Below are 27,563 nucleotides of genomic sequence, written 5' to 3'. Positions count from 1 at the left end.
AAAAGATACAAAAGTCTGAGGTCACATACCAACTGACTCAAGAACAGCTTCTTCCCTGCAGCTGTCAGACTTTTGAATTACCTTGCATTAAGTTGATCTTTCTCTGCATCCTAGCTATGACTGTAACGCTACATTCTGCACACTCTCATTTCCTTCTCTATGAACGATATGTTTTGTCTGTATAGCGCGCAAGAAACAATACTTTTCACTATGTTAATAATCGTGACAAATCAAATCAAAATGACTGAGTACTGCTTCTATCACAGGTACTTGTTTCAAAACTTTCTGGTGTCTGCTAATAGGCATCATTATTGTTGGTGCAGGCTCAATGGGCCAAATGGCCACCTTCTGCACTGTAGGGATTCTATGATATCATTGTGTTCTGACCTAACCTGTTTTTACTCCCTTCTGCAGTGCTAATCCATTCATTATTACAGAATAATATTGTTTAAGCATTTGACAGGTTTTCAGTTACCAGTAGCTTATTGCTAAAATAAATTCCATTACATGTAAATCAAATTTATCCAACTTTAGGAGGTTACAAATATCAATCCTTGAATCAAAGTTTAAAATTATGTATTAAATATCCTTTGCCCATTTGTTTTGTACAGTTCTACGGGCACCCACTTTTCTATGCTAGGAATTGGAGACATCGTCATGCCAGGGCTTCTGTTGTGCTTCGTGCTTCGATATGACAACTATAAAAAAGTATCTAACAGCGAGGCGATCCCACCCATTATACCCGGCCGTATGCAAAAGGTGTCGTACTTCCACTGTACCTTGATTGGTTACTTTGTAGGTAAGTGGAAGCAATTCAATGAAAATAAAAATAAATTATTTTTTAAAATATTGTTTCCTCGTAGCAAAGACTGCTTACCTAGGCAGTGATATTGAAGGCTTCGCAATGTTTAAAATGCTCCCATTCACTATTTCTAATTAAATATTCTATTTAAACCGATTAACATTAACCTACCCTTCTCTCTGACCCATAAAACTTGGGTTGCTATTGACCGCTCAAAAACCCCATAACCTCTATCACTTATTTGAAGGTGTTTTTTTTTAGATTTGTTAATGTTTATGATATATATATCTTGAATCATTGGTTCATGGATTCAAGCCGCACTAAGATTTTATGCCATTTCTAGGCTTTTCTGTACTTCACTGAAAGAGTGCAACATTGTCGATGAATTGTTACTGCTGAAAAAAGAGATATCTTTTGTCAAGCTTTTCAATCATCAGGACATTGGCAAGAATACAATGTCGGGGAATACACCAAATCTATACTGTATGTGAGGAGAATGTTGATTAGTAGAAGCGTTGCCATGGCGAATGCACCAGTTAGTGGTGACTGACAGATATCTGCAAAGCATTGTTCGAAATCTAAACCAGGCAACTTGTAACTGGCCTAGGCTTGCCCTGAAGAATGAACCAGCGAATGGCTATCACTTTGTTTAGCTGACATAGGTGCAATGAGTTTACATGTTCTTTCTGTCTGCAAAGAACAGGGCCCTGTGTATTAATATATGCAGCTTCCTGTACACACAAATGCACCTCCCTGTAGGGAGGAATGGAAGTGGCAAGTGGGAGGCGGGTGTGAGGGAAACGGTGAGTTTGAGAGTCAGCAAGCTTAGAGGTCTACACCTTCATCAGAAGGATGATGGAGCAGTGCTCCAAAAGCTCGTGATTCTAAATAAACCTGTTGGATTTAACCTGGTGCCCACCCCAGTCCAATGCTGGCATCTCCACATCAAAGCTAGAGGTGGGAAGAGGTGAGCAGGAAATATTTTGAACAAATTAGATGAAGAGTTAGTGAGAGGATTTTTGGACCAGGCAGGTTCAAGGCAACTAATAGGTTTTAAATGTAAAAATCACAAGTCAAAAACATAATCTACTATAATTAGAATTTTTTTAATGAGAAAGTGATTTTCATTGAACAATTTTTATTTAGCATACCATTTTTAGCTACCCACCAGGAGTGGTAAATGAGGATAGATGTACACTTTTAATACAATATTAAATTTTCCATGGTAATTAGTTTAGAACACATACTTTTTCTGATAATCTCTTTTAATTTAGGTCTTCTGACAGCGACTGTAGCATCCAGAATTCACCGGGCTGCCCAGCCTGCACTCCTGTATCTTGTTCCGTTTACACTGTTACCCCTTCTTACCATGGCTTATTTAAAGGTGAGTAGAATATCAAAGCCAAATAAATTTTCAATATGCTGATAATTTTTCAGGTTATTTACCACCTTGTTACCTTTCTCCTCTTCACCCCCTATTCTTCTTATCAATCCTTATCCAACTTAATCTGGCATTGCTACTCTTCTATTATCAATTCTTGCCTACTATTTGCTGATGGGTGTTTTTATGCAACTGAGATTATTTTGCAACTCTGCAAATTCTCAAGGCTTAATCCAACCATAGCGTCATCTAACTTTCCTCAAAATTAAGGACCATTGGGAAATGTGGCATATTTTTGTTACAAAATGCAACATTTTGGGTGTTCAAGAAGGAATGCACTTGAGTAAAGCTCCTTTTTTGCCAATTCATATAACAACATAGCAACAATAACTGTCACCACTTTATGGCATGAGGTTTCAACACTGATTTTATATGTAATATCATAGTTGTCTATTTTATCTCTACTATTCATTTTATGGAACTAAGTAACGTGGGGAACCGTGGGGGCGGCATGGTAGCACAGTGGTGAGCACCGCTGCCTCACATCACCAGGGACCTGGGTTCAGTTCCCGGCTTGGGTCACTGTCTGTGTGGAGTTTGCACACACACCCCGTGTCTGTGTGGGTTTGCTGCGGTTTCCTCCCACAGTCCAAAGATGTGCGGGTTAGGTGGATTGGCCATGCTAAATTGTCCCTTAGCATCAGGGGGACTAGCTAGAGTAAATGCATGGGGTTATGGGGGTAGAGTCTGGGTTGGATTGTGTTTGGTGCAGACTCGATGGGCCGAATGGCCACCTCCTGCACTGTAGGATTGTATGATTCTAACTAATGAGGTGATGGAGTGAAAGAAAGAATAGCCTGTGACAAAAGTTGCATAATAGAAACATAGAAAATAGGAGCAGGAGTAGGCCAGTTGGCCTTTCGAGCCTGCTGCGTCATTCAATATGATCGTGGCTGATCCTCTATCTCAATACTATACTCCCGCACTCTCCCCATACCCCTTGATGCCTGTAGAATCTAGAAACCTGTTTCCTTTTTAAATATATTCAGTGACATGACCTCCAAGGTTTTCTGTGGTAGTTCCACAGATTGATCACTGTGAGAGTGAGGAGATTTCTCCTCATCAGCCCTAAATGGCCTATTCCATATCCTGAGACTGCGACCCCTTGTAATCTACACATAGAGACTAGATGTGCTTGGCAGAACTAAAGATCATGGAGAAATTGGCTATTGTTTAATCACTTTGAAGAAAGTCCTGTAAGATTTGTTACCAAAGTAAAACACATGAAACTGACTACACGGAATGCTAATGAGCAGCACTAAAGATCATGGAGAAATTGGCTATTGTTTAATCACTTTGAAGAAAGTCCTGTAAGATTTGTTACCAAAGTAAAACACATGAAACTGACTACACGGAATGCTAATGAGCAGCAAGCACACATGGTCTGGATTCAAGAAGGCAGTGTGGCCCTTTACTGTGTATAATCTAATTGGTATCTAAAACAAAGTCTGCTTTTTCTTCACTCATTTACTGATAATTAGAACTTCTGTCATTGACTTTTACAGAATTTGAATAGCTAGAGTTTACAGTAAGACAAAAGAAAGACACTTTCTACGGAAACGGAACTGGATTGTTAATATGGAAGGGGAAATTGAGTGATCAGAGACATTGTGTTTCATTTTATTCCCTTTGATGGTGTGTGGGAATGAATTAGCTGCAATACTCCACACCAGGAAAAGGAGAGAATGCAGGCAGCAGGCCTTTCTGACATATCAGAAAAATTATCCTATTCTGCTTTAAAAGTTTGATGTACTTTATAAACTATACAGCGTTGCAGTGAGGGAGACTACTTGCTCCAAAGATGTATGGGTTAGGTTGATTGATCATGCTAAATTGACCCTAGTGTTAGGGGGATTAGCAGGGTAAATACGTGGGGGTATGGGAATAGGGCCTGGTTGGGATTATGGTCGATGCAAACTTGATGGGCCGAATGGCCTCCTTCTGCACTGTAGAGATTCTATGATTCTACCTTTTTAATACAATTTCACCAGAGGGATTAAGCTCTTTTTCTTCCTGAAATACAGTGGTTAGCACCGCTGCCTCTGCGCCAGGGACTCTGGTTCAATTCCTGGCTTGGGTCACTGTCTGTGTGGAGTTTGCACGTTTTCCCCATGTCTGTGTGGGTTTCCTCCGGGTGCTCTGGTTTCCTCCCACAGTCTGAAAGACATGCTGATTAGGTGCATTGGCGCGAACAGGCGCCGGAGAGTGGTGACTAGGGGAATTTCACAGTAATTTTATTGCAGTGTTAATGTAAGCTTTATTTGTGACTAATAAATAAACTTTAGTTTACTTTATCCCTAAAAACAAGACATTTTGTCAAAGCTTTTCATCCACCATTCATCAGGACAATCACAAGAATGCTTTGACATTGGTATTCTTCCGATTGTCCTGATGAATGCAAGATGAAAAACCTCAGTCTTTTTCGGCAATACTCCGCTTCCAAATGACAATTGGACAACAGTTATGCTGTCACAGCTGTGAGGCTTTGGAGTGGAGTGTTTAGACATCGGGCATGAAAATCCCCTAATCGCAACACTCCGGCGCCTGTTTGGGTACACTGAGGGGCAATTTAGCATGGCCAATACACCTAACCATCATGTCTTTTGGACTGTGGGAGGGAACCGGAGCACCCGGAGGAAACCCATGTCTAAAATATATTCAATTTGAGTTTCTGCTTGTTATGATATTATAGGAAAATTGTTTTGAAAGTGTTCTAAACAAGTTGTATTTGGTGCTGACATTCAATGTCATCATGACGCCTACTGAACCACCTAAGAAACAACCTGTATGTCCAAGACAGCAACTTTGTGAATGATCAGAATCACATCCGATAACCACAAATGAAAAAGCTGCTTGAGCCATCCCAATTCGTCCATCCAGAAACATCCAACAGTCCCTCGATTTCAACATCTAATTCCTTACAAATGATTCTATGATTTTTCACCTCCACTGTTCTCTAGGAATCTGTTCCAAGTCTGTGAAGAAGGATTTTCTGATACTGTACCTGAACTAAATTTACCATTGACTAATTTGAATTGTGTTCATTTGCCTTACTGAGAATTGAACTTAAGTATTGGGGATTTACTGTTTCTGGTCCCTTTAACTATTTTGCATGCTGCTTCAGATCAGCCCTCTGCCATCTTTTCACAAGTCAATGTTTCACCTACCTGTTCTTCCAATAGTCCTTTAACACTAGGGACCGGGCTTGTGGCTCCCTTTTCCCTACTGCCGCCAATACAGTCTTCAGTATCTCCTTTGTTTCTCGGTGACTAGAGCAATGTTCAAGATATAGTTTGACCTGTAAAGTGCCATGCATGTAACTTGAAAACTTGAACAAGTTATTGAACAGCTTCAAAAGAAAGCTGACATACCCTCAAAAAAAACTTCTAACGCGATAAAAGTACAATTAAGAGCACAGAAAAGATGCAATAGTCCCAGGGATGAGGAACTTAATTTATCATAGATTGGAGAGGTTGGGACAGTTTTCTTTGGAGAAAGTTGATAGATGTATGCAAAATCATGAGTCTGGACAGAGTAGAAAGGGAGAAACTGTTCCGACTGGTGAAAAGATTGAGAATGAGAGGGCACAGATTTAAGTAATTGGCCAAAGAAACTGACGACATGAGAAACTTTGTCACATAGCTGGCTCGTGGTTACAATCTGGAGTGCGGTGGAGGCAGGGTCAGTTGCGGTGTTCAAGAGAAAATGGGATTATTATCTCTGTGTAGTTTGCGGGGAGACAGGGGAATGGCACATAGCCTAGCGGCAGGGTGACACAGTGGTTAGCACTGCTGCCTCACAACGCTAGGGGCCCGGATTCAATTCCCAGCTTGGGTCACTGTCTGTGTGGAGTTTGCACGTTCTCCCCGTGTCTGCGTGGGTTTCCTCTGGTTTCCTCCCACAGTCCGAAAGATGTGCTGCTTGGGTGCATTGGCCCGAACAGGCGCTGGAATGTGGCGACTAGGGCAATTTCACAGTAATTGCAGTGTTAATGTAAGCCTGGCTTGTGACTAATAAATAAACTTCACTGTTAAGGTGAATTGCTCATTCGCAGTCAGTGCAGACACGACAAGGTGAATTGCCTAATAGTTCTGTGATACTGTGGAAAAAGTCCCTGAATAAATTTTGTGATCAAACAGTGATTTGAATAAAATGTTATTTCCTTCGTTGTGTTGAATTTCAAGACTTTGTAATGCAGTTGTTTCCATAGTTGAGCATGGTGGATAGAAGTTGGATCAGTGAATTGTTGTAATCAATAAGCTGCTGGAGCCAGTAGCAACTTCCCCGATAACAGCCCAGGGCTAGCAAACCTGCCTTGTTGGCCAGATTCTAGAATGCTTAGCCTGATGGGCAGCTTAGACACAAAAACAGCAAGTCATTCTGCAGTTAATTCCACTATTTGCCTTGAGTTATCATAGGGAGATAGTTGTGCAAGTTTAATTGCATCAGATATTGGTAGAAGCAATTAGCACCTTGTCTATAGAGTCAGAGGTTTACAGCATGGAAACAGGCCCTTCGGCCCAACTTGTCCATGCCGCCCTTTTTTATTTTAAAACCCCTAAGCTAATCCCAATTGCCCGCATTTGGCCCATATCCCTCTATACCCGTCGTATCCATGGAACTATCTAAATGCTTTTTGAAAGATAAAATTGTACCCACCTCTACTACTACCTCTGGCAGCTTGTTCCAGACACTCACCACCCTCTGTGTTTAAAAAAATTGTCCCTCTGGACACTTTTGTGTATCTCCCCTCTCACCTTAAACCTATGCCCTCTAGCTTTAGACTCCCCTACCTTTGGGAAAAGATATTGACTATCTAGCTGATCTGTGCCCCTCATTATTTTATAGACCTCTATAAGATCACCCCTCCGCCTCCTACGCTCCGGAGAGAAAAGTCCCAGTCTATCCAGCCTCTCACAACTCAATCCATCACGTCCCGGGAGCATCCTAGCAGATCTTTTCTGCACTCTTTTTCTAGTTTAATAATATCCTTTCTATAATAGCGTGACCAGAATTGCACACAGTATTCCAAGTGTGGCCTTACCGATGTCTTGTACAACTTCAACAAGACATTCCAACTCTTGTATTCAATGTTCTGACCGATGAAACCAAGCATGTTGAATGCCTTCTTCACCACCCTATCCACCTGTGACTCTGATTTCAAGGAGCTATGAACATGTACCCCTAGATCTCTTTGTTCTGTAACTCTCCCCAACGTCCTACCATTAACTGAGTAAGTCCTGCCCTGGTTCAATCTACCAAAATGCATCACCTCGCATTTGTCTAAATTAATCTCCATCTGCCATTCGTATCTCTTTCTATCTATCATATCTCTTTCTATCTTGAGCTCTTTCAAAGAGCTTTTGAAGTTGGAACATCTGTGCATCTCAATCGTTAAGTTGCTGATATAACTTCATGGTGCTACATAGTAATCTAGTTTCTAAGGTTAAAATACCTGACTCTGCATCAAAGTGTTCTGTGGAACAACCAAAGGGAACATAAGAACATAAGAATTAGGAGCAGGAGTAGGCCATCTAGCCCCCCGAGCCTGCCCCGCCATTCAATAAGATCATGGCTGATCTGAAGTGGATCAGTTCCACTTACCCGCCTGATCCCTACAACCCCTAATTCCCTTACCGATCAGGAATCCATCTATCCGTGATTTAAACATATTCAACAAGGTAGCCTCCACCACTTCAGTGGGCAGAGACTTCCAGAGATTCACCACCCTCTGAGAGAAGAAGTTCCTCCTCAACTCTGTCCTAAACTGACCCCCCTTTATTTTGAGGCTGTGCCCTCTAGTTCTCACTTCCTTTCTAAGTGGAAAGAATCTTTCCACCTCTACCCTATCCAGCCCCTTCATTATCTTATAGGTCTCTATAAGATCCCCCCTCAGCCTTCTAAATTCCAACGAGTTCAAACCCAATCTGCTCAGTCTCTCCTCATAATCAACACCCCTCATCTCTGGTATCAACCTGGTGAACCTTCTCTGCACTTCCTCCAAGGCCAATGCTCCAAGCACAAAAAAATCCAACAGGCTCAGAGAACCAGACTCTGAACCTGGTGACAGAAATGTTTGTTGAAATTTATATTTGTGTATTTTTGCACTAAAAGCAATGATATAGGTGCCTGGAATTAAGAAACCTTTTCTACTTCGAATCCCAGTGAGGTGAGATAATTCAGCATCAGTTGATGCAGAATAAAGATTTTAGCATTTTGTGGCAAATCTATTCCAGAGACTTGAGTCTGCAGTACTTAGGGAGGTGCTGTCTATTTCAATGAGATATCAAATCGAGGGCCCATCTGTCCCCTCATAAGAATGTAAAGCATCTGTCCTGGCATCTGCTAGGAATGATTCCTTCCTCTGGGGAAAAAAGGTTGAAACAAAGCGCCCCTTTGTTGGGCATGGGGTGGGTGATTTTATTTTGGAATTCTCCTCTAAACCCCTCTCTTCCCCCCCCCTCTTAAACTTGTCTCTCACTGACATCATCTAATGTGGTTTGCTGTCAAATTTGGTTTGGTAACTCTCCTGTCAAACGCCTTGAGGCATTTTCCTACATTAAAGATGTTTTATAAATGCAGTTTTTGACCACTTGTGTGTGTTGTGTGCTGTGTTGCTCAGGGTGATCTACGGCGTATGTGGTCAGAGCCATTCCACTCCAAGGCAAACAGCTCAAGGTTCCTGGAAGTATGATGGGATGAAGTGCAGCCGAGAGCAGGAGTGATCTATGCTGGGCACCAGAAGATTCGTGTCATGTGGTTTCATTCTTCTCATCAAACATGATTGGTGCTTAAAGTGTTAACAAAAAAGGTTGTGGAGGAAATTTTTTTTTCCCTTTTATGGAATGCAGACCCTGTACAATTAATCCAACCCACCGGCAGTCTTTGGATTCGCAACAGACTCTCGCCCTACCATGTATATTACAAAATTCACAAAGAAACCCTCCTTTTTAATGACAAGATGTCAATTCTAATCTTGTACATAGAGCTGCCATATAGAAGACACAACTTTGAAGAAGCCTGTTTAAAGGGACCAGCACCAAGTCAACAACTATTCAGTTTGTCTTGAACTTTAGCCTGAAGAAGAAGACAAGGCAGCGACATATCTTGAATTCAGTAATTATCTGTGTGGTGACTCATTTTTCTCCCCCACAGACAGGAGTTGGGTATGCAATAAAATCTATGCTGTAATTAACTTTACACCTGATGTTTTGTTGCAATGATCCAGAAAGGTAAAGATGCCAAGATGAATCATGTTGTGTACTTAAGTGGCCTGTTGTAAATTTTAGCATGTATAGCATTAAATATTGCTTCAGTATAAGACCCACTGTTCCCTATTCCAAGATGCTCCTTATACCATAATATGTGAGTTTAGAAATGTAATTGTAGTTTGCACTTGTACCTATGTTCATGACCCCCAGTTGATCTTGCACAATTATGATTGGTGTAGCAAAAAAAAAACTTTTTTATAGTTTTCCCTGTTTCTTTTTTTGGTTTGTTTCATTTAGCTAATGCATGTATCATAGCGGTACTCGTTATCTGAACCCTTTTGATTGTAGTGGTGTATCCTTGTAAATATTTCTTTTTTGTATACATTTGTTTAAATGTGTGTCGTTAGCTCTCCATACCTGTTGATAAGTGTAATCTGGTCCAAGTTTACAAGCAGTATCTGTTTTGTATCTTGGGTTTGTATTCGATTCACAGAATTTTTTCTGATAGGCATTGACTTCAGCTGCTGTGGGAGCAGCAGTTTAATATACAATAGCGTGCAAACGAAACTGGCAGTTTGCGTGCCTGTCGAACTTCCATCATCATTGTGTGAACAAGTTGGCAACGGTAGCCTTCAGACCCAGAGATTGCCTGTTAGAGTGCAAGGCCTGGAACCAAATTGAATTAATTCAAACAGTGCTTCGAGTTCTTCCTCCATACCTGTCTATTTCTCTACCATCCCCTTCTCCCCCCCCCCCCCCCCCCCATGCGCCAAAGCCACCACCCACCCATTATCCTAAACATACACCCACAGTGTCAGGTTGTTATTTTTAAAGAAGGAAGTGTTTTCTTTTCCCGAAAACAACTGAGTGTGATGTTTTTGTGCTGTAGACTAGACAAGTTGATGAAGCCATTTTATAGATTATGGCTTTACTGAAAGCAGTCAGATGGACTGAATGGTTACTCTACAATCCTTGTACACCAGGAGTGTATTTCTGCCCTGGAAATGAACAATACCTTTCATCTCTATAAAATGGACAGTTGAGACTCCTTTGTAAATAAAACCAAAAGTTTAAGTGCACCAGTGTGGTTTATTTTAGTGTTCTGTAAGATTACTTTTTAATAAAAGCAGTCATTTGTGTTTACTGCAAATATCCTGAGAGAAGGATTTTGTCCGAATGGCGTTAATTTGTGGATTTGGGATGTTGGCAGTGGGGAATCACTGGATAAATCAGTTGAAATGAGTGTTGGTGTAAATATTTTCACCCGGATTACCTGTCTCTGTTGAAAAACATGCATCATTATAAAAAGCCAAAGTTGCTATTGAAGTGTTCGCTATAGCAGAATTGCATTAGATTAAAAAAAACTAAATTACTGTAGAAACATTTTCTTAGTCAGTTACTTTTCTGCAGATTATAAAATACTTCTATGTTGCAGTGATCTATGAAGATATTACTGCACATTCCCACATAATGAAAGTTCTTCTGTATACTTGCACAGTATAATTTTATGTACACTTGCACCATTTCTTCCCCACACTCCCTCCCTGTAGATATAATTATTAGTTATCTGATGCTGTGACAATGATTTACTATCCTACAACATTTATATAGCAATGTTAACATAGGTTATCCTTCAAAAGAGCCCCACACTAAGCCAAAGAAGGAGATATTGGTGGAGTGAGGTTAAAAATGTCACTAAAGAACAAACCTAGGGTGAGGAAATGGTATGAAGTAAAAGCAACGTGTGGACTAAGGCTCAACATAATCAGTAAAATATAAGGAAAAACAGGCAAAGTCCCAGCATCTCCAGATCCTGTCCAGGATTTTAGTGGGCAAGGTTTTTAAACATGAAGGCTAGGAGCAGGAGTAGGCAATTCAGCCCCTTGAGCCTGCTCTGCCATTCGATACAATCATGACCAGACTCCTCATGGCCTCAATTCCACTTTCCTGCCTGTTCTCTATAACCCTTCAAACCATTACTAATTAAACTTACTCAAATGTCCCGGCATCCACCCCACTCTGGAGTAGTGAATTCCACAAATTCACCACCCTTTGAGAGAAGTAGTTTCTCATCTCTGTTTTGAATCTTCTGTCCCTTATCGTAAAACTATGACCTCTTGTTCTTGATTGCCCCACAGGAGGAAGTATCTGCTCTATGTCTACTTTGTCAATACCTTTTATCTTGTATACCTCAATTAGATCTCCCCTGGTTCTTCTAAATTCCAAGGAGTGTAGGCCTAAACTGCTCAATCTCTCTTCACAAGACAAACCCCATATCTCTGGAATCAATCTAGTGAACCTCCTCTAGACTACCATTACATCCTTCCTCAAATAAGGGGACCAAAACTGTGCAAACTACTCCAGGTGTGGTCTCACCACTACCTGGATTGATTGTAGCAATATTTCCTTACTTTTACACTATAAATGCCAAAATTTCAATTGTTTTCCTTACTACCTGCATGCCAGTTTTCTGCAACTCGTGCATGAGAACACCCAAATCTCTCTGCACTGAAGCACCCCAGAATATCTCTCCATTTAAATAAATAAATTGCCTTTCCATTTTTCTGACCCAAGTGGATCACCTCACACTTATGCACGTTAAACTCCACCTGTGACATTTTGGCCCACTGACCTATCTATATCTAGTTGTAAATTTCTTATTTCCTCATTGCAACTTACTATCCCATTTATTTTAGTGTCATCTGCAAATTTGGCTATAGTACCTTCTATCCCTGTATCCAACTTGGGGTCTCAGGACCGAACCCTGTGACACCCCACTAGTTATCACTTGGCTTGTTACATCTTTGAAGTACTCTAGCAAGTTAATCAAACATGATTTACCCTTCATAAAGCTGTGTTGACTCTAATGGACTGTGTTTTGACATTCCAAATGTCCTGATAATGGATTCTAACAGTTTCACAATATATTAAATTAACTGGTCTGTATTCTACTTTCTGCCCCTCTTTTTCAAAAAGGGCGTTACATTAGCATTTTTCTAATCCAGTGGATCCTTTCCTGCGTCGATGGTAGTCATGATGTGGCGATGTCGGCGTTGGACTGGGGTAAACACAGCAAGAGTTTTAACAATTGTTAAAACTCTTACTGTCCTTTCCTGCATCCAGGGAGTTTTGGAATATTATAACCAATGGATCCACTATCTCTGCTGCCACTTCCTTAATACCCAGGATGGGGGGCATTAAGCACTGGGAACTTGTCTGCCTTCAATCCCAATAGTTTATTTCCCTATTAATGATTGTTCTAAGTTCCTCCCTTTCTATTTCCTCTGCATTATGTGTTACTATTGGGATGGTACTAATCTCCACTGAGGCAAAATATTGATTGTGTCTCCCCCATTTCTGTGTTCCCCCACTATTAACTCCGTGGTCTCATCCTCCAAGGACCAACATTCATATTAGCTACCCTCTTCCCTTTTATATACTTATGGGAGCTTTTGCTATCCTTTGGACATGTTCTGTAGAGTAGCAAACTTCATGAAGTTCAGATGTTCTGAAAACAGCACCTAGTCTATGTAATTAGTCTATTATCACAACAGTTATTAAAAAGAGAAATGCTGAATGTGTGCAGCAGGCCAATCACCATCTGAGAATGGAAATCACTGCTTTGGTTAAAACCCTTCAAGATCCTAACTTCCTGAAGCCCCTTTATGATTCCCTCACTAATGGCGAGCCTAGAAGCAGACTTCTTTGCATAAATCCCAAATACTGCTGTAGAGAATATCACATCGTCTGAACTTTTATAACTTGGACATCACTCTAATGTTACTGGTTTTCTTTTCCATTCTCCCACTGAAATGTGACTCGGACTGAGTAAGCTCCATGGATGTTTAGCAGCCCAGCAGTGTTATACAAATGGCCGCCTTCAGATGTGACCTAGACTGAGAATATCAGGCGCTACCCTCTCCTCACTTGACACATACTTTTCGGAGCAGGAATTAGGTCATTTGCTCCTTTCTACTCTGCTCCATTTATCATGGCTGATTAATTCCAGCTTCCTGCATTGTCGCTAATTTCTTAATTTCCTTAGTATCCAAAAGTTTATCAATGCCCAACTTGAATATCTTCAGCAATTGAGCACCACAGTTCTCCGGGTTAGATAGTTCTGAAGATTCATAAACCTTTGAGTGAAGAAATATCTCCCCAGTCATAAAATGGCTGAAGCCTTAGTTTTAGACTCCCAGCATCTACACTTTCAAGCTTCTTAAAGAATTTTATATGCTTCAATTAGGTCATCTAAATTCTAGGGAATAGAGGCTTTGTCTACACAATCTTTTGTCATCAGACAATCCATCCCAAGAATCTGTCCAGTGAACCTTCATTTCACTCCCTCTAAGGCAAGTACATCCTTCCTTGGGTAAGGAGACCAGAATTGTACACCATACTCAGGGTGTGGTCTCACCAAGGCCCTGTGCAATTGCAGTAAGACTTCATTGATCTTATACTTCAATATTTCTGTAATAAAGACTAACAATTTGCTTTCCTAATTGCTTGTCATACCTATGTTGGCCTATATCGCGAGGGGGATAGAATATAAAAGCAGGGATGTCTTGATGCACCTGTACAGGGCATTGGTGAGGCCGCAGCTGGAATACTGTGTGCAGTATTGGTCCCCTTATATGAGGAAGGATATATTGGCATTGGAGGGAGTGCAGAGAAGGTTCACCAGGTTGATACCGGAGATGAGGGGTTTGGATTATGAGGAGAGGCTGAGGAGATTGGGTTTGTACTCGTTGGAGTTTAGAAGGATGAGGGGGGATCTTATGGAGACTTATAAGATAATGCGGGGGCTGGATAGGGTGGAGGCGGAGAGATTCTTTCCACTTAGTAAGGAAGTTAAAACTAGAGGACACAGCCTCAAAATAAAGGGGGGTCGGTTTAAGACAGAGTTGAGGAGGAACTTCTTCTCCCAGAGGGTGGTGAATCTCTGGAATTCTCTGCCCACTGAGGTGGTGGAGGCTACCTCGCTGAATATGTTTAAAGCGCGGATGGATGGATTCCTGATCGGTAAGGGAATTAAGGGTTATGGGGATCAGGCGGGTAAGTGGTACTGATCCACGTCAGATCAGCCATGATCTTATTGAATGGCGGGGCAGGCTCGAGGGGCTAGATGGCCTACTCCTATTTCTTATGTTCTATGACTTAAGTGATTTGTGCATAAGGACACTCAGGTTCCTCTGAATACCAACACTTGCCAGTCTCGCCATTTAAAACTATTCTGTTTTTCTATTTCTTCCTTTCAAAGTAGACAACTTCACAATTCCCCACATTATAATTTCTCTCTTGCCCACTTAACCTGACCATATCCCTTTGCAGCCTCCCTGTCTCCTCTTTGCAGTTTTTTTTGCCATCTAACATTGCATGGTTAGCAAACTTAGGTACATCAGTACAATACTGCAGGTCCCCTCATCCAAGTCGTCAATGTTTTGTGCCAGACCAGTAGAGCAATGGATGGGTTTCAGTCTCTTGGCTGGGAGGTTCTTAAAAAAGTTTGCCTATTTCACTACAGTTCACTCTTGGGCAAAGCAAACCCCAGATTATCTCTCTGAGCTGGCATAGCTTGAAATTCAGTTGATTCTGCAAAGATCCTATGCCTTGGTGTGTGCTCCTGGTGTTGATTTTAACCTGAAATGAGGGAGGGGGAAAAGTTCCTTAACATGGCAGCATCCCAAGCGATCGTCCTCACCCTGTTTGTTTAACCTATCCCCTCATCAGCAGCATGATTGCAATGTATTTATACCTGGAGGCTATGTTTCAATCAAAGAATGATGGAAACTCCACCTAAACTTGTAATCTAACACTACTAGTTTAATTCCTATTTTTATTAAAAATAGTCTGATTTAATTTCTTAAAACTCTGCAAAAACTGATAACTAAGTTCCGCACACATGAGGATGGCTTCAACTGGGATCTTAGGTTCATATCACACTACTTGTCACCCTCACCATTTGGCCTGGGTTTGCAAAATCCTACTAACTGTCCTGGCTTGAGACAATTCACACCTCTTTAACCTGTGATTATCCCTCTCTCCACTCGCTCTGTTCGTACCTGTAAAGACTCGCATTCCAACCATTCTTCACATTCCAATCAGTAATTATCTTGCAATTGTGTCTTTGTCTATATATACCGTGTTTGTGAAACCTACCTCTCCACTCACCTGATGAAGGAGCAGCACTTTGAAAGCTCGTGATTCCAAATAAACCTGTTGGACTTTAACCTGGTGTTGTGAGACTTCTTACTGTGCTTACCCCAGTCTAACGCCGGCACCTCCACATCTGCAAAAAGGAATAGAAAAGACGAATGATCTACTGAGTTTTTAAAAATTCTATGTATTAAAATTAACAGCTCACATCTGGATCTGAGGTTGAACTATTCATCTGACTTTAAAAATACATTATTAATATCTGCTGATTTTACACCAGATGTTATTTTCTCCCAGGAAGGCAGTGGGTTCATGCATACTTGAGATAGAAGTGTTGGCAGACCATAGGTAAAATGGATAGTTCAGCAGAGCTGACCCTTTATTAAGTGTGCATGCACTCACATTGAAATTTCACAGGCATGTATATGGCATGCACTCACTCCTCTCATAGAATCCCTACAGTGAAGAAGGAGGCCATTCGGCCCATCGAGTCTACACAAACTCTCCAGCAGAGAATCCTACCCACGCGATTTCCTTAATCCTCACATATTAACCTCACATATTTACCCCACTAATTTCCCTAACCCACAGATCTTTTGACACCAAGAGGTAATTTAGCATAGCCAATCCACCTAATCTGCACATCTTTGGAGTGTGGGAGGGAACCCATGCGGACACAGGGAGAATGTGCAAACTCCACACAGTCACTCAAGCCACGAATTGGCATTGTGAGGCAAGTAGCGTTAGTTACTGTGCCACTCTGGGCCTCAGTTTGAAGTTGTAGATTCAAGTTCCACACCAGAGACTTGAACACAATCCAGGCAGATAGAGCAGCACTGAGAGAGTGCTGAACTGTTGGAGGTGGAGATTCACATCTTTTACCAGATGACTGCAAACAGTGTATTTGAAATATTGTCTAGTTCAGATGATTGCATTTAAATAGGTCAATAAAGTACTTGCACTGTATTATATTGCATATAACAGCCAATGCAGCAATTGCCTGAGGTCCACTAAGACTGAGATTCTGAGTGTGGGAGGCACAGGTATTCCATTACACTGTCATGGAACTTTATTGCCCCTATTCGCTGTGATATTCTGTGGGATACATATTTTCTGAAACTGAACAGGCTCGAGCCCCCTGCCAGCTTACCCTCTCTACCCTCTCAGGTAACAGTGAAAGCACCATTTTAAAGAAGAGTAGGATCATTCTCGCTGTGAATATTCATGCCTCAACCAATCTATTCTCAAACATTATCTAATCCTATCACATTACTGTTTGTGGGATTTAGTGCATAATTAATTGCCTGCATTTTCTACATTACAACTGTGACTACACTTAAGTGATTAACTGGCTATAAATTGCCACGGGATGTTGTGAAAGCTGCCATATAAATTCAACTTCTTTCTATCTTACATGCTCACGCTTACCACATATCACGCATTCCAGAAATGAAAGACAAATGAGGGATTGAGAGCAGCTAGTTGCATTGCTTCCACAGTCCAGTGACCACAGGAACAGCTCTCACAGAGTTCTGATGAGTTAACCCAGCACAGGCCAGGATTAGAAGAAGCTTAGAAGAAGAGGTCGGCACGGTAGCACAGTGCCAGGGACCCGGGTTCAATTCCCAGCTTGGGTCACTGTCTGCGTGGAGTTTGCACGTTCTTCCCGTGTCTGCGTGGGTTTCCTCCCATTGTCCAAAGATGTGCGGGTTAGGTGGATTGGCCATGCTAAATTGCCCCTTAGTCTCAGGGGACTAGCTAAGATAAATACATGGGGCTAGGGCCTGGGTGGAATCTCGATGGGCCGAATGGCCTCCTTCTGCACTGTAGGATTCTATGATTCTAAGAGTTTGTGGCTCTGTTGCTTTTCTTTAATGGCCTGAGCTCCTTCATTTAACCACTGTGGCAGCACTATTTTCTCCAAATAATTCACTTCTTATAACTTCTCCCTAAATTGTTGCTCTTTGAAAGTTTGTCAGGTAATCAATCCATTTTCCTAACTCTGGTAGTTCAAAAGATGTATTTCATAACATGCTGATTTATGGTGTACCAGTCACTTCATAAATATTAAAATAAGGCTGGCAGAGGACTCAAGCCTGTTCAGTTTCAGAAAATATGTAACCCATAGAATATCGCAGTGAATAGTGGCAGTAAAGTTACATGACAGTGTAATGTGACACCAGTGGTCTCCCACCTACACTCACAGATCTCAGCCTTGCTGCACTGGTTGTTACATGTAACACAATATTGTACAAGTGCTTTGTTGACCTATTTAGATGCTATGATCTGAACTAGTCAATATTCCAAACATGTGGTTTGCAGTCATCTTTTTTAGTACATTTTCAGAGCATTGCAGGGTATTTGAGAGTGACTGCCATAAACATAGAGGGGAACATTCAGAGAATTCAGGGCTATTATACAAAGACTAAAAAACCGCTCTGCATTGACATACTTGGCCATCTAAAATCTATGTAACTTTCTGCAGCTTTTGTCTGCTGAGTCACAACTCTTCAGAGTGGAATACGCCTCCTATGAACGTGGTTTCAGCACATTTGGATAGCCTCAGAAAGACCTCTGACCATTACTGATCAAATAGGATGTTGTTGCTAAGAGTTAAACTGACTGTGCAAAAGTGTGACAGCGAACATCGGTGCGGTGACAGTGAGAAGAATATTTCATTAGAGAAGCCACATCTTTAATAAAGTTAAAAATACTTTGTTATCATTGATGGATAGACAAGAAGTCGTCTAAAAACCCAGAAGAAACGCATAAAACACTCTATCGTGATGGGCTTGCCTCACGAGGCAGCAAACCACTTTGCAAACTCAGTATCCTTGACTCTGGATTTAACTCTGATGAAGCAGTTACACCACACAAAATCCATTTGAACGCTGAGAAGCATTTCCCTCAAACAAATGACTGAAGATTAGAAAAAGGTAATTCTCAGCAGCTGCCTCTGAATCCATGTTGACTGCATATTATCAGCCAACTGGTTATGGAACTGGAATGCTCTCACAAAGGCGTCTTTCTATGCAGTAATCATTCTCTTGATTCAATGAAAAGTTATTATTTATTGGATGTATTTTGAATGGACTGATTTTTAAAGCTTCTATTCCATCAACGTGATTGCAGGAATTTTATAGCCTGCCATTTTATGCAAAATAATTGATCGGAAAAAGGTTAGTTATGCAAACTGTGGCCACCTCTGTATCATTGTCTCATGCGAGCATTAATTTTTGTATCATTAAAAATATGGTGTTTGCCTCATGCCTATAATTGAGCTGTTTATATAAACAGCTGGCTGTAGTTACACATGCCTGCCAGTGATGATGCTGCTCCAGCCCAAAGTGTTCCTGAACACCAGTTAAATCTTCTTCGCAAATGGTTTCAATTTTTGCCTTGTTATTTTATTTTTATAGTACAAAAGTTAAGGACAAGATGGAATTGAATCACATCCAAACATACTGGTTACATCAATACGCACAGATCAAATGATAAGCCACCATCCATTGACTCTGTCTACACTTCCCGCTGCCTTGGGAAAGCAGCCAGCATAATCAGAGACCCCACGCATTCCGGGCATTCTCTCTTCTACCTTCTTCCATAGGGAAAAAATACAAAAATCTGAAAACACGTACCAACAAACTCAAGAACAGCTTCTTCCCTGTTGCCGTTAGACTTTTGAATGGACTTATCATATATTAAGCTGATTTTTCTCTACACCCTAGCTATGACTGTACACTATATTCTGAACCCTATCCTATTCCTTCTCCCCTATGTACTCTATGAACGGTAAGATCAAGGCAAAATACTGCAGATGCTGGAGTCTCAATCTGGGCTCTGACGAAGGGTCATCCAGACACAAAACATTGGCTCTATTCTCTCTCCACGGATGCTGTCAGACTTGCTGAGATTTTCCAACATTTTCTGTCTTTGTACTCTATGAACAGTATGTTTTCTCTGTATAGCACGCAATAAATAATACTTTTCACTATATCCCAATACATTGGGGCAGCACGGTGGCACAGTGGTTAGCACTGCTGCCTCACAGCACCAGGGACCCGGGTTCAATTCCCGGCTTGGGTCACTGTCTGTGTGGAGTTTGCACATTCTCCCCGTGTCTGCGTGGGTTTCCTCCGGGTGCTCCGGTTTCCTCCCACACTCCAAAGATGTGCGGGTTAGGTTGATTGGCTATGCTAAAATTGACTCTAGTGTCAGGGGATTAGTAGGGTAAATGTGTGGGGTTACGGGAATAGGGCCTGGGTGGGATTGTGGTCGGTACAGACTCGATGGGCCGAATGGTCTCATTCTGTACTGTAGGGATTCTATGATTCTTCTATGTGACAATAATAAATCAAATCAAATTATCTAACCCTGTTTAGCCTGAAGGCTGCAATTGATGGTCAGTCCTTCTGAGTTATTTCCACAGAAGGAGGACTGAACACTGGGAATATTGGATCATCGTAATATTTCTTGCAAGAGTTAAGCAAGTAATGATGCCTGATATCTGAATGCATTGCAGGTTATAATGGCATTCTGCAGTTTGATTAGCACTGGACCTTCAGAATTAGGTGAGCCGTTGGAGTTGTATTTAATTCCAGTGTGTAAAAAATAAAGCATTTTGGAAAATCTGATCCACAGGCAAAGTAATTACAGCAGAGCCACAAACGTTTGTTCCCCATTAGCACAAACTAACCAAGGTCACAGTATGAATGCCCCATTATTATCCGCAGGAAAACTGCAATTCAGGAGTGTTAATTACACAAGCTGAAATACGTACAGTTGTAAAACATCTAAGAACGGGAGGTACAGGTCAGGAGGAAACGGAGTCCCTATCACACTCAGAAGAGAAGTGAGGAACCCAGGATGTGTTTCCAATTCCTGTTACACTTTCTGAAATGTATTCACTTCTGGTCCATGTGCTTGTAAATTGTTTTATACATTTTAACCCTAATTAGGCAGTAACTCCTGCCTCCGCTGAACTGCAGGGATAATGAAAAACCAAGTCGGGCCTCTGGTCTTGCAATGAAAGATTCACAAAATCCTGCTGAATTGATCAGTTCTGGGTCACAGAGCACTACTTACTGATGGACAGTGTGAACTGTTCCCAGATGTGTGTAATAATCTCATCAGAATTTGATCACTAATGCAAGATCTCATGGGGTTAGTGTTTTGATTATGAGCCCCGCTCTGCGCCTCCACCGCTCCCGCACCCCCAACCCCCCACCCCCAGTCCCTTTTGCCCCAGCCAGACACCAGCCAGTCTCCAAACAGTCACTCACTTCAGCAGATAATTCAAAACAAGCACATGACATGTGCCGGAATTTTACCGGCACGCCCGCACCAGAATCGGGGTGAGCGAGGCTCACAGAACGGCATTCTCTGTTGGCCTCGGGCGGAATCTTACGAGCCTTGGGCAGGCGAGGCGTTAAAATTCTGGCACATATGTTTCTGTACCTTTAAATGTCAAGTCCACAATGTTATGGGGCGGCACGGTGGCACAGTGGTTAGCACTGCTGCCTCACAACGCCAGGGACCCAGGTTCAATTCCAGCCTTGGGTGACTGTCGGGTGTGGAGTTTGCGCGTTCTCCCCGTGTCAGTGTGGGTTTCCTCTGGGTGTCCGGCTTCCTCCCACAGTCCAAAGATGTGCAGGTTAGGTTGGTTGGTCATGATAAATTGCCCCTTAGTGTCAGGGGGACTAGCAGGGTAAATTTGTGGGGTTACAGGGATAGGGTCTGGGTGGGATTGTGGTCAGTGCAAGCTCGATGGGCCAAATGGCCTCCTTCTGCACTGTAGGGATTCTATGATCTTGTTTGTTATACCTTCTCTAATTTACAGTACGTGGTTAATCTGTATTTTATTCTCTTCAAGTTCCTCTCCTGAAGGCATTAGCAGCTCCGCAGACATCAGCCAGTCTCCAAACCCTCTACCAAGTGTCCTGGCCTTTACTGTGGTGCTTTATTCTTTTTCCTTAATAAATGCATTTTACTTTTGTACTCCAGATTTTTTAATAAAGTTTAAAGTTTATTTATTAGTGTCACAAGTAGGCTTACATTAACACTGCAATGAAGTTACTGTGAGAATCCCCCAGTCGCCACACTCTGGTACCTGTTCAGGTACACTGAGCATGGCCAATGCACCTAACCAGCACACCTTTCAGACTGTGGGAGGAAACTGGAGCACCCGCAGGAAACCCACGCAGACACCATGCAAACTCCGCATAGACAGTGACCCAAGCTGGGAATCGAACCCGGATCCCGGGTGCTGTGAGGTGGCAGTGCTACCACTGTACCACCCAGCATATGGCAGCATAATGACACAGGAATGGCAAGGATATCTTTTCACTGGTCATCCATTCAGCAGTCCATTACTGTTAATGGACTAAGAATTTTCACACCAGGTGTGAAAGGGAGAAATGGATAACTAGTTCTACCAAATGCATTTTGGTAGAACTAACGTACAGGGGAGCTATACGATAAATGGCAGAACCATAAAGGGTGTAGATACGCAGAGGGACCTGGGAGTGCAAGTCCACAGATCCTTGAAGGTGACGTCACAGGTGGAGAAGGTGGTGAAGAAGGCATATGGCATGCTTGCCTTTATAGGACGTGGCATAGAGTATAAAAGTTGGGGTCTGATGTTGCAGATGTATAGAACGTTAGTTTGGCCGCATTTGGAATACTGCGTCCAGTTCTGGTCGCCACACTACCAGAAGGACGTGGAGGCTTTGGAGAGAGTGCAGAGGAGGTTTACCAGGATGTTGCCTGGTATGGAAGGGCTTAGTTATGAGGAGAGATTGGGTAAACTGGGTTTGTTCTCACTGGAAAGCCGGAGGATGAGGGGTGACCTAATAGAGGTGTATAAAATTATGAAAGGCATAGCTAGGGTGAACGGTGGGAAGCTTTTTCCCAGGTCGGTGGTGACGTTCACGAGGGGTCATAGGTTCAAGGTGAAGGGGGGGAGGTTTAACACAGATATCAGAAGGACGTATTTTACGCAGAGGGTGGTGGGGGCCTGGAATGCGCTGCCGGGCAAGGTGGTGGAGGTGGACACACTGGGAACGTTTAAGACTTATCTAGATAGCCACATGAACGGAGTGGGAATGGAGGGATACAAAAGAATGGTCTAGTTTGGACCAGGGAGCGGCGCGGGCTTGGAGGGCCGAAGGGCCTGTTCCTGTGCTGTATTGTTCTTTGTTCTTTGTTCTAACTATAAATGTTCCATCTGTGCTCCAGGTAGCAGTATTTATTTATTGTTTAACTCCATTATGTTGTCTAATTTTACTAGATTTTCCCCCAGTGGTTGTAAATTGCTATTCATTTCTAACATCTGGTGCTATCAGAAAAAATGGTTCAAGGGTTTCCCTGCAGCAAGCAGCATCTTATCGCTTATTCATTCTCATCCCCATGTGTCTTCTCACCGGCTTTTCAAGAGAAGGACCCATCTCCATCTCGATACCAAGAGGCGAAATGATTATCTCCACACATCCCTGACTTTGTTTTTATTTATCTGTGGGACATGGGTGTTGTTGGCTGGTCAGCATTTATTGCCCATCTCTAATTGCCCAAGGGCAGTTGAAAATCATTGTGGATCTGGAGTCACATGTAGGCCAGACCAGGTGAGGACGGCAGATTTCCTTCCCTAAAGGACTTTTTTGTCAACAGCAGTTAATCAAAGAACTTGGCCACGTCACTGACGGATCACTCACAGCTCTCCCACTCTCACAGCGAGAGTTTTGGTTACACGGCATTTTCAAATAAACTTGCGACACAATTGTTAAGAGAATTGTACGTCAGTGCGGGCAAGCTGAATTACAATTATCTGATTGGCTGTGAAGATATTCAGAAAGTTTGATTATTTTTCTTGCTGAGCTGCAGATCCAAGGCCACCCTTTCATTGTCTTCCGCTACCTCATCCAACTAACAGTCCATCGCGTGTGAGCCACAACTAGGCTCGTCAACTCTCCAGGAATGCCGTGGAGTCTCTAAGAAATCAAGGCCAACCTCCTGGATACCGCTGTGAACGTAGTGGCATTTGAAAAAAGCTTTCTTTTCATTTTGTTGACAAGTTTTCTTTATTAGCGACAGAAATATTGGAAATGGCACAATGACTCTTTGTCAATGCAGGGCTGTCGGAAGGTGAAGGTTTTATGATGGGACCTCCAGGAATATGGTCAACCAGAGGTAGCTACCCTATTCTAGACAGTGAATGTCCTCACATTCACATGGGGAGGTGATGGCCGAGTGGTATTATTTCTCGACTATTAATCCAGAAACCCAGCTAATGTTCTGGGGACCCGGGTTCAAATCCCGCCACGGCAGATGGAGAAATTTGAATACTATAAAAATATCTGGAATTAAGAATCCACTGATGACCGTGATACCATCTGGTTCACTATTGTCCTTCAGGGAAGGAAATCTGCCATTCTTACCTGGTCTGGCCTACATGTGATTCCAGAACCACAGCAATGTGGTTGACTCTCAACTGCCTTCTGAAATGGTCTAGCAAACCATTCAGTTCAAGGGCGACTAGCGATGGCAATAAATGCTGGTCAGCCATGAATGAATAAAAAAAAACATTCACAGCCATCCCCTCGCTCAATATCCAAACTCATGCATCATCTGTACGGTTCAGTAACTAGCCATTGAATGGGAACACTGGCTGATTTCTCTACCCCCACCTCAAACGCCTGTATGGCTCAGTGACCCAGGACCATAGGGGCAGGCTGGTTCACCCTCTGGGGTTCAGCTATTAAAATCGGTGGCCCAGTGCATGCAAGGACTCTCCGAGACCACCAGCATGTGTATCCTTCTCTCCTGTACTCCAGGATGCTTGGCACACTTCATTGTTCCAAAGATATGCCACTTACATGTCAGCTAATCACTGCTAATCAGAAATTAACTTCTGGATATTCCAAACGTGGTGGTGTATATGCAGGGCAACATCTGTAAATATACACCAACCTGAAAAGAAATCTAGAATAAGTATTCCTGACTCCAGTATCATCCCAGCACTTGGAACTTATCCAGATTTGGGGAAATTAGGGCCACGGTTCTCCTAAAAGTGCTGAATTGGCGGGAAAACTGTTCTAGATCCTGACTGTTTTCTCAGTTCAGCTTCTCACCTGAATCTCCGCACTCTGTGCACTGCAGAGGTCCCAATCGTGAATCTCATTAAAAACCCAGGGGGGCGGGACCTGTTCGTGCCGGAGTCTGACAGTTCTGGAACTCTGCGCATGCGCAGTGGCCCCGATCTGCCAGTCTCCCCGTTTGCTGGCCAGCCCGGGACCCCCGCAATGCTGCCCCTCAGCCCCCTCCATGGCCCGATCGTGGCCCCCACAACAATTCCCGGGCCAACCCTGACCGCACCCCCCCCACCGTCATGGAGCGCCCAAATGCACAGCCCACCCCCCCCCCCCCCCAGCAGTGCGATCCCCCCCACCCCCCTCACCCTGGCAGGCCCCCTCTCCCCCCGCTGACCCCCCACCCCAGGGACAGACCCCCCCTCCAGCAGACCACCTCCCCCTCCAGCTCGCCCCAATCGCTACCCTCCCTCCATCCCAGACCAATCCTATCTGCAGCGTGGCAGCAGGACCCCCACCCCCACCAATCGTCCCTAGGTCCCGCCCACAATAGGCCCCACCCCCCTTGACACTGCCCGATGTCTGGTGGACAGTGCCAAGGTGCCCCCAGGCATGGGCACCTTGCCCCTTGGGTAGTGCCGGGGGCACAGGCTGGCACTGCCAGGGTGCCCATGATCAGGGGGCACCACCCCCCCACTGCTCAACCCCCTGTGGGCCCCCGATTGCCCCCCCTTCATTCCGGTGGGGTCTCCAGCTAGTTCCCCGAATGTGGGGAGCTATTCTAAACCCCACCAGAATGAAGTACTCCTGGCGGGGTGGGAGATTCAATCGGAACCTAAAAGTTCCCGATAATGAACTGATAAACATATTTAAAATACATGTAAAATAGATTTAAATGACTTACCTGTCTTCCCGCCGGTTTCCAGTGTGGTCTGACTGGCGACTGTTCGCCGGCTCTGGGAGATGCGCATGTGGTCCACCCGGTGCCTGCGCAAATCCCTGTTCAAGAGCGGAGACGCACGTCTCTCACCCGACCCGACAGAAAGGTTACGGGTCGCGATGGGAGAATCGCGGCCTAGGTTTCTGTTCACCCCCGAGTAATTCCTGTTTTTAGTGTCTTTTTATTTCATGTTCCCTTGAAGGAATGTACAGTTGGGCCGGTCATGTGACCTGACTGGCCAATGGGGAATGAGCACAGGGATCTCGGTGCCGAATTTGGGCTTTTGCAGCCAGAGTAATCCTGGAAGTGTTAACATTGTGAAAGTACTTTGTATATTCATCAGCTTGTAAATAAACCATTATAGTTCATTATACTAACTCGTCGTCACTAATCCTTGCAAGGACAGGCGATGGGAGCCTAGTGATATTATCGCTAGACTATTAACCCAGCTGATGTTCTGGGGATCCGGGTTCGAATCTCGCCACGGCAGATGGTGGAATTTGAATTCGATAAAAGAAATCTGGAATTAAGAATCTACTGATGACCATGAAACCATTGTTGATTGTCAGAAAAACCCATCTGGTTCATTAATGTCCTTTAGGGAAGGAAATCTGCCATCCTTACCTGGTCTGGCCTACATGTGACTCCAGAGCCACAGCAATGTGGTTGACTCTCAACTGTCCTCAGACAATTAGGGATGGGCAATAAATACTGGCCAGCCAGTATTTATGTCCCACAAATGAATTAAAAGATTACTACACCGAACTGGTTTGCAAATATTTTCCTGACAACTCCAGCACCGGCCCTGCAGAGTAAGATGGCAGGAGCATTGGGGAAGAGGTTTTTTTCTCTTTGGGTCTACATGATCAGCAGAAGGGTAGAGATTTCCCATCAGATGAATGTGGTGCAAATGGTAACAAACTGTTCAAATAAATGCTGCAGCCAGTTTCGTTGCGACTGGCTGTTTGCTAACAGAGCTTGTTTGGAAAGGATGTCGGTGTGGTTTTGCATTTGAAACAGTTAATAGAAAAGTAGAATCAATCTTTGTAATGAGCTCTGCGGAAAGTGTGTTTCACACTAACTTATGTTCTAATCAGATTCTGCCTTGAAGCATCATCCGTCGTATTGCTGAGACCAGGTTGGTCCATTAACCTTGGGTTTCTGGGCCATGTGTAGGTGTTTACTCAAGCACTGTTTTCCTAATAACATAACTGCTCTCAGCAAACACATTAAAAATATATATATAAAAAAGGAAAGAATTCTGGTTCCTTCTGATATGGATCTGAGAATTTACAAGCACCCGCCAATCAACAACTCCCCCTTACCTACAGCAATTAACCCCAAACAGACCTCAGATTGTGCCTTTGACCTTACAGAGACGGGCAAACGTAGCTCTGCTGTTGTAGCAAAGTAATGTGTTGTGTGTTACATGGCACAATGCCCCTGGTGTGAGACATTAAGAGAGAGAGAGAGAGCTGACAATACCAAATCATCATAGAAATCATAGAAACCCTACAGTACAGAAAGAGGCCATTCGGCCCATCGAGTCTGCACCGACCACAATCCCACCCAGGCCCTTCCCCCATATCCCTACGTATTTTACCCGCTAATCCACGCATCTCAGGACACTAAGGGGCAATTTTTTAGCGTGGCCAATCAACCTAACCCGCACATCTTTGGACTGTGGGAGGAAACCGGAGCACCCGGAGGAAACCCACGCAGACACAAGGAGAATGTGCAAACTCCACACAGACAGTGACCCAAGCCGGGAATCGAACCCAGGTCCCTGGAGCTGTGAAGCAGCATTGCTAACCACTGTACTATCGTGCCGCCCATCTAACCCACACATCTTTGGACTGTGGGAGGAAACCCACGCAGACACTGGGAGAATGAGCAAACTCCACAGAGGCCTTCTGTTAGACCTTCTGTT

At 43.2% G+C, this 27,563-nt stretch overlaps 1 protein-coding gene across 1 annotated transcript in view; it reads left to right on the top strand.

Annotated features, from left to right (window-relative positions):
• The window catches only part of sppl3 (signal peptide peptidase 3), a 187,613-nt gene extending 177,000 nt beyond the window's left edge, over nt 1–10,613 (top strand). Inside the window, exons 9-11 of the mRNA XM_078226960.1 lie at nt 612–799; nt 2,077–2,186; nt 8,866–10,613. Coding sequence (XP_078083086.1) covers nt 612–799; nt 2,077–2,186; nt 8,866–8,937 — 370 coding nt within the window. The 3' untranslated portion in view covers nt 8,938–10,613. The remainder of the gene's footprint in view (nt 1–611; nt 800–2,076; nt 2,187–8,865) is intronic.
• Nucleotides 10,614–27,563: the final 16,950 nt, after the last annotated feature.

This window comes from Mustelus asterias, chromosome 13, assembly GCF_964213995.1.
Source record: "Mustelus asterias chromosome 13, sMusAst1.hap1.1, whole genome shotgun sequence".
NCBI lineage: Eukaryota > Metazoa > Chordata > Chondrichthyes > Carcharhiniformes > Triakidae > Mustelus > Mustelus asterias.
Note: the sequence above shows the minus strand (reverse complement) of the source record. Positions and strands in the feature narration are given on the sequence as shown.